Genomic DNA, 8156 nt, shown 5'->3' with positions numbered 1-8156 from the left:
TTTGAAAAAGACAGGATCTTCTTCCACACAGTCTTTTTATTTGTAAATAATAAAAATGAACTCTTGAATATAAAACATACACATCAGTAGAGCCACATCTGTTATACAAACAAGAACTGTTGCAGTGAATACTTCGTCTTTCGTCTAGAACTGTGGTTCTGGGAGTGGGGTGGGGGGGGAGAGAGGAGGGGGAAGGAGGGGGGAGATTGGGGAGCCGTGGGCTGTAAACAATCAGTATTCCTGCAGTAATACTGACAAAGGAAAGGGCAGTCGGCCACACCGCCAAGGAATTCAACACAAACGTCTGCAGCTCCGATCGCTCATTGGCTTTAGAAGTCCAGTCCAAACCAACCGCCATCAACAAGAGTGACTCACGGGAAAATAGTTCAATTGTTTTTTGTTTTTTTTTTCTGCAACTGGGAAGAAAAATAAAGGCCTATCAGCGCCCCCTTGTGGCTCCGCACCGCTCAGCGGCTGGAGCACAATGGTGGGACACGAAATTCCCCTCGAGATCAGGAATGTGTCATAGATGTGTCATTTGTTCGTAACTTAGGTTCAAGCCGCTCATCCTAAATTTGTATGTACAAGTGTGTGTGTGTGTGTGTGAGAGTGTGTGTGTACACGCCGATACACTCTTATATATCTATATCTTTATAATTTCTGTCAAACTCATAAGGATACTTCATTTACAAGGCTGTGATACGCACATTCTCTATCTCGGTCTCGAGCCCCGACAGTCTGAAACTACAGCGTCGACACCTACGTGGCCAGTTAGCCGGGGCTGGAGGAAGCTCAGGACTACAGAACAGCACTGTTGCTCAAAATACCCGAAAAGAACAAACAGAAACAAAGATCTTTCTTTAGCAGAGACTTGATCGTTTGGATATTTAGTCCCGGAGTGGCAGGCGTGGCCCGGGCGGAGTCGACCTTGTCCCACTCTGGGGTGGGAGGGGGATGGCTTGGCTTTTCTCGGTTTGTATCATATTCAGTACAAGCAAACTGTACAAGAACATGCAACATACAAGCTGGCCTAAAGGTATGTGGAACTAACACACATAGTCTAGACTTTTTTTCTTTTCTCTTTTTTTTTGTTTCTTCTCTCTCGAGAATTGTTGAATTTCGTCTCCTCTTCGGTTTTTACAAAAAAAGTAGAATACAAAACAAAGGAAACGAAACAAACAGGAAACGAAAGAAACATGCATGCAGCTTGGGGCCGAAGAGGTGGGGGGGCGCCGGGTCCCCCCCGCTCACCCGAGTCATGCTGCTCCCGCCTACAGGGGGAGTTAGTGAGGTCAGGACAGGGACGGGGCGAGGGCGGTTCTGAATGCCACCTGACCTGCGTCGTCGGCGTTTGGCACTGCGTCGCACACGTACGCCGAGGGAGTTGGCGCCTCAGGAACCCGTCTGAACTTTCGGCAGAACCGAAAAATAATCGTAACGCAAACTCAAACCGTAAATTTGGCCTCTGTTTACTTCGGTCTTTGCTCGACAGAGAGTAGAATCTCCAAACCGGAAACCGTCTTGTGCTCAATGCGTCGGACACACTGTTACCGTGGTAACACACCCACTCATCTGTGCTACTGATCCGGTTACGCCCCCTCGTTCTAGCGGCCGAGCTGTTGGCTCTGCTCTGATTGGCTCGGAGGCTACTGGGTGGGGGGCAGGGCTCCACCTAGATCAGGTGCTCTGGAGAGACAAACAAGGTCGAGGGGGTGAGGAGTTTGGACGAAAGCTCACAGGAAAAGCAAAGAAAGCAAGGGTAAGAGGCGTCGGGGGAGGAGGGGGGGGAGTGGAGGGAGGGTGTGAGACGTGATTGTCAGACTCCAGCTAAGCTTTGATTGGCTAGTTCTGTCTCTCCCTCTCTCTCTTGTTCCCTGTCTCTCCGTCTGGCTTTGACCGAGGTCGCCTTCGTCTCAGTGTCCACAGGCACGTCTGCGCCCTCTGCTCAGTTGTGGTCCAGTATTTGTTTTTTTCTCGATTAAGGGATACCGGGCTGTTGGTAGTGGTCATTTGGTCACTAGGACCGAACGCCCAGAGTTTGTCCTGAGCTGTCCAATGATGTCTGAGACGCCAATCGCGTGAGGGGAGCTAACGTCGGGTCCACCAGGGAGGACGGCGGAAAGAGTTTGTACCATCCAATCACCGTGCTCGAGAGGTCCAGCTCCTCCAGTAAGATCTGTGCTACACCCATGAAACATTTGTGGTCCAGTCGTCCGTAGTCGCCCCAAACGATCACCTGCAGGACGAAACCAAGTGTGTTATCGTCAGATTTGCCGTCGCCTCAAACACAACGCAAACCTTGTGGATGGGATCTTCACGCAAAGCAAGGGTTAGTGTCATGGAACAATGCAGGAAGGTTGCGACCCGAGGACAGGGTCCTATACAAGGCACTATAAGATGATCCAAGCAAGGCAAGCTTGCTTTCTGGACGATTTCTGAAATAAATGAAACTGGTTCTTTCGTTACAAGCTGTGGCTAGCATGCCACGCTAGTCCACGCTAGCTGCATTAGCCAGGACCCATAGCAAATCCCAAGTCAGAGTTGCGTCAGAGTACATCAGTGACGATCGAGTGACGTGTCCAAAAGAGCAAGCAACTCTAGTATGGGGACGACCTGAGAGGCGAGTCCTTTGAATGGAACAGCATGTAATGTAAAACCATTATGGTGTAAAGTGTAAAGCAAATTTTACAAGGAAGGTCAAGTGTCCCCACAGAAATAAGTCAATTTCTCTCAGGCAGATGCTGGAAAAAAAGATGTTTGACCTATCGATTAATGTTGTTTGTTTTCAGTAAGGAGCAGGGCGAGATCCTGGCTCAGAATCTCAGAAGCTGTCATGAAGCACTAACACTGCATGTCTCCCTATCACACTTTAGTGTCGCCTCAAAACATTTTTCCAGCAAAGCGCCTTGTTTTGCCAGGTGTCTTACCTGAAGCACCTTGCCCTGGGGACCCTCCTCGAAGAGCAGATGCTGCTGGTAGAGAGGCTCCAGGGTCTTTCGTGCAATCTTAGTTTTCTTTTTGGCTTTACAAGTTCCGTTATCCAGCAGATACACCTTGACGTAGGGAGCTGGAGGAAGGTGAGAGAGAGCAGAGATGGTTAACAGAGGATTCAGGGTCATGAGGCGAGAAGGTTGTGTCACCTGGGAGGGATTTTGAGCCTGGTTTGGGGGTAAGGCCGCGTGCCCTGATCACCTCCACCTCCAGCTGGCCTTTCTTGTCCATCAGACCGATCTGAACGTCACCTGCACACCAGAGACGTTGTTATAACCTCAGCACACCTGGTGCAGAGACAGAAAGCATGGCGGGTCGAACGCACCCATCGCAGGCGTGGCAAGTGTTTGGCGGCCCACCAGCTGACCGGGTCCGAGACCGTCCAGGAAGTCACTGAACTGGCTGTCGGCACCCAACCTCATCCCTGAGAAGATCAGACTGACACAAGGGGGAGACATTTGCACAAGGATCCACCAAGAAGTCATTCACAACAAGACACTGCCGTAGTGAGGCCACAGAGGACTGATCCTGAGTGTTGAAAAATGGGTCTGGGGTCACTCCATGATCCTCAACTTGGATCCCCTTGGAATGTGATAGGACATGACGTGAACAATGGAGCTTGACTGGTGAGCTTTGTCACCATTCCAAGTCCTCGGATGAAGGATGTTGCGTCCACTTACTTCCCCTCAGAGCTGTAGCTGTTCATGCTCCCGTCAGTGGACTCTCTGCTGGCTTGGCGGTTCATGGCCGACCCTCCTCGTGGATACTCCACAGCCATGCCTGTCTCCACGCTCCTCTGGATGCTGCTGCTGCCAGCCTTGCCTACTTTCTTACCCGTAGGCACCTCTGCGAGTGAAAGGACATTCAGCAGAAATGAGTAAACCAGACAGCGTTTTCAAAAGAGCGGGGAGCGGGAGGCTGTTATTCGTCAGGCGTCTCATTGTCCCACAAAAACAATTTCGAATTCAGTCAACGACTGACATGGAATTTCTCAAACCCAGAGAAGCCTGAGAACGATGCAGGTTGCTAGGGAAGCGGATCCATGCAGAGCGGTGACCTCACCATAACTCGGAATCAGAAGACGCATCCTCATTTGAAGCGCCCTAACTAGCAAACTACAGATGGTCAAATATGCTCTTCAGCAACACATCTGCCGAGAAGCTTACATGACCCTCGGCCAAAAAAAACACAACCAGGTGAGGCACCTGGGATTCCCTGGACTGTCTCTTCATGATAGGAGTTGGATCTTAATAATAAAACAGTGCAACGGACCAAGTGTCTTTTTCCTCAGGCATGTTCCTCTGCCTGAGGAACATGTAAATACTAGGGGTGGGATTGGATTAAATCTAGTTAATCTCAATTAATCGCAGTTTAATGGTATAAGAACATTTTCCACACAAGAAGCCACATTTTTCAAATGGAATGAATTTGGTATATTACTGAGTCAAATGATGGAGCCATGCTTACATTTAAACAACAAAATAGTTTATTTTGCACCAGCACAATAAATCACCATGGTGGCGATATTCAAGTTTTTATATCACCTTATTTGAACTAAAGCTCTTTCAATGTCTTGAAAATATTTGTATAAGAATTTCAATTTTATAAGAATGTCAAGTCCATTCAGAGTAGAGGAAACCCTGATCATTGTGTAGTGAAAAACCTCCCTGAACAGAAGCAAACAGATGCTTTTGTTTGCTTCTGTTCAGGGATTCCTCCATGTTTGTTCTCATCCTAGCTGCCACGTGTCTTGTGCATCAGTGTTTAAATTAAATAAAATTAAATATTTTAAACACGTTTTTTAGTTGTAATTAATTTATCATTATTACTCAGTTAAATACCTGCCCCACTCACAAAGTGGCAGAGGCTTTGTTTCTGAGCTTTGCAGGTTTATTTGTAAACAGCAAAAACTGCAAAAATGGATGGATGTATTTTAATAACACCTTTGAGGGTCAGTTAGAGATGGACTCACATGGACATTCTAAACACTTTGCTTCTCCTCTAGTGTGGTTACACTGTGTTGATAGGAACGCCACAATACTACTGCCACCCACTGTCTGAATTAAGCCCACTGCGTCGCAATATTACTAACATGGATGTTATAGATAAACTATGTGTCAGGAGATGATAATGGGGTAAAAAGAATCAGTGTGGTTGGAAATGCGAGGCTCGGTTTTTAGCCCAAATTCCAGACGATGATTCAAACGCACTTAGCCATAGGATGATGAGGTCACAGCAGTAAGACCTGGTCGGCTCCAGTCAGTCGACAAAATCTCACCCTTTTGCAGGCGACTACAGGTGACACAGTGAAGGTCCCTCTCTGGTTCAGTTTCAAAAGCCCGACTGCAAACATCACGAGTGAGTCTCTAAATTTGGCAGCATAAGAGAACAAGCAGGCTTTTGACCTGAAGGAGTGAGAGCGACATGTGAGGAGAAGGGTGAAGTAAGGCAGCGTGCTGCAGAGGTCAGAAAGGGCTGGACGTGAACCTGTCAAGCTACTCTTCATCACTCCCTCGCTGTCAATCACTTTGTCTGCCTGGGTGTGGTCTACTTCACCTTCCCCTGTTTCTGTAGAGAGTGTTATGCTTTAATACCTGAGCACCCTGAGAGAACACAGCTGGACAGCGTGCGCTTGTTTTAGTATGACACTGTCATGCACCAGCGATGGCATGTAATGGCCTTGATGTTAGTCTATCGTCCTGGAAACTGTCTGTCTATTGCTTTACCTTTCTGTCTGTCCGCCTTCTTACCCGCCGCCTCTGAAATAACACACACAACAACAAACACAATGAGCAACAACAAAACAAAGGTACAGGTCTAACTTTGTATGGATGAGTGTTGAACCCTGTTGATCTCAAACACCTGATTTCAAACGTGATCTGTGCTAACTTGATCTATTTTTGTTGAGGCTTTGTGAGTGAGTTGCCACCTGGACTGTGGCCAGCCGCAACAGGAAGTATCACTTCTGCAGTCAAGCGTAGGCAACGTAGGAGTTCTTCATCTGGACAAGGGGAGTTTTGAGTAATGGCAGCAGACGTTCTCAGAGGTGAGCTCGATAGAAATGTGCTGGTCTCTCTATGTCAATATCTCTTGACAACTAACTTCTTCTTTGTCTTTCAGCAAGTCCTCCACCTGCAGACGTCATCACTAGCCACACCTCCACGTTCTTGTTCGTTGTCTTCCTCTTCTCCACCACCAACATTATTAGTCCGACACTGACTCTCCTCTCCAGGTGTCCAAACCATCTGGCCTCCCTACCTGTGTTTCCAAACTTCTCCATGTCCCTCTGATGATGACATTTCTGATCTTGACTTCACGTCACTCCAATAACAACCTCAGTATCTTCATCTCAGACTCCTCCAAGTCTCTAAACCACACATCATGGCAGTGAGTTCGACGGCTGCAGCGCTGACATCCCAGTCATCCCCACCCTGCCCGCACTCTCTTCTTCACTTCCTTCATCTCTGTCCACTAGTTTGGATGATAGACCCCACTTCCTCATCTTCCCTCTTCCTCTTGTCTCACTCCTCTCAACACCCCCTCCTCACACTCAGAACTCTCTCGACAACTACAGTACGTCTGTCGATCTTCTTCAGTCTCAGAAGGTTTCAGGGGCTGTGTGGGTGCAACTCTCCGTGTTACTGGAGGAATGGTCATGTGTCGAGGTGTGTGAGCACTGGCGCTGGAAACAACAACGAAGCAAATAGAGAAAATCACAGAGGCCGCGATGCTCAGTGTCAGTAAATGATCAGGTCCATTTACAGTTTCTCCTGAACACATCTGCAGCTTCCATGTCCCCAAAAGGATCCTGATTTGCTTCGCAGGTGGAGATTTAACAGATGGCATCACGCCACAGTAAACACAGATCTGGAATCTTTCTGCCGCCAGATGAGACACGATTGAAGAGTTGGCCCAGCAGCCTCAGCATGTAGACCACAGAGGTCAGACCTGAGATGCCAGTGTGTCGTTGTAAGAGCGCTGACCTGTCTGACTGAGCTGTGAGGTACTGCGGCTGCGTCTGGACGGCAGGATGGCGACCACGCGTTGGCTGAGGCTGGATCGCCGCTTCTTGATTCCGCTTCCCAGGCTCCCCAGCGCAGTATCGGACTGGCTGCCGTCCACGTGGTCCATGCCGTAGATCTCACCGCTCACGCTGGTGCTCTTCAGCATGTGACGTCCCGTCGCACGCATCGCCCGGCTGACGGACAGACTGACGGTGAATGTCCTGATCTGAAGACCACATGGATGAACGGTGGTACCTGAAGCGTCCCCGAGGTCTCTCTGACTGGATGGACATGTAGCTGGTGCTACTGATGCGAGAGGCACTGCTGGTTCGAGAAATGGCTGACACATCACTGACATCACTGTCTGAGGACTTATGGGATACGTTCTCACTGCTGGTCCTCTGGTCCTTGAACAACTACAGGATGAGCAACACAAACACAGAGTGCAGTCAGCTGAAAGAAGCTGGAAGTGATTGGTGCGTCTTCAGGCTTGACCTCAGGCCCCTTTTCATTTCAACTTTTCCACTCGTGCTTTACCAAAATGAAGTGTACGCACAGTGACGACTCTAAACCACAGCACACTCCTCTCGAGTCGCCCCCTCTGTCCCTTTGGGGAACCTCAAATTGACTGCCTGGTGGTGACACAATACGCTTCTTTTTAAATCAGCTAAATGGTTGGCTCCGGCGACTGCAGCGCCGCGCTGGCATAGATCACTGCGAGACTGAATGGAAGTGAACTTGTTAAAGCCAGAGACGTCAAACATCAGATGCTTGGTTAACATGCAGTGACACGCTTGTCACAGTACATAAGTAAATGAATGCGTTGTATTCAATCTGATGCAGTCAGGCTCGGAGTGTTCGCTGACAGCAACGGAGCAGCACATTTGCCACTGATGACATAATTAGCGCAGTGGATGTGAAGTGATTAGGGACGCGTATGTATCGTCGTCTTTTTCTCTTGGCTCTGTGCAGACCCAAGATGGAAAGGTTCACCCTTTTACGCTCTTATATATGAGACTATAATGAAGGTTTGTCTCTGAATGGCATCAATGGAACACAGTTATTCTATTCATGTGGCCATTTACACCAACTACACGTCATGCATTTCAAAATAAAATAAGCTCCACCCGTCAATCACGTTTCACTGATATCTCAAGAAGA

General features: G+C 48.4%; 1 protein-coding gene across 37 annotated transcripts in view; it reads right to left on the bottom strand.

The window, feature by feature from the left end:
* LOC128765244 (regulating synaptic membrane exocytosis protein 1-like) overlaps positions 1-8156 on the bottom strand; it is a 61256-nt gene continuing 53100 nt past the window's right edge. For 35 of the 37 annotated variants that reach the window (XM_053875780.1, XM_053875789.1, XM_053875793.1 and 32 more), the window contains 9 exons: positions 7251-7411; positions 6975-7189; positions 5718-5750; positions 5479-5559; positions 3672-3837; positions 3317-3429; positions 3141-3242; positions 2928-3067; positions 1-2236 (listed from right to left, as the gene is read on the bottom strand). In XM_053875780.1, coding sequence (XP_053731755.1) covers positions 2018-2236; positions 2928-3067; positions 3141-3242; positions 3317-3429; positions 3672-3837; positions 5479-5559; positions 5718-5750; positions 6975-7189; positions 7251-7411 — 1230 coding nt within the window. In that variant the 3' untranslated portion in view covers positions 1-2017. The remainder of the gene's footprint in view (positions 2237-2927; positions 3068-3140; positions 3243-3316; positions 3430-3671; positions 3838-5478; positions 5560-5717; positions 5751-6974; positions 7190-7250; positions 7412-8156) is intronic. The other 2 variants (XM_053875792.1, XM_053875796.1) reach the window with 2 other exon arrangements.

The sequence above is a fragment of the Synchiropus splendidus genome, chromosome 9, assembly GCF_027744825.2.
Source record: "Synchiropus splendidus isolate RoL2022-P1 chromosome 9, RoL_Sspl_1.0, whole genome shotgun sequence".
Taxonomy (NCBI): Eukaryota; Metazoa; Chordata; class Actinopteri; order Syngnathiformes; family Callionymidae; genus Synchiropus; species Synchiropus splendidus.
Note: the sequence above shows the minus strand (reverse complement) of the source record. Positions and strands in the feature narration are given on the sequence as shown.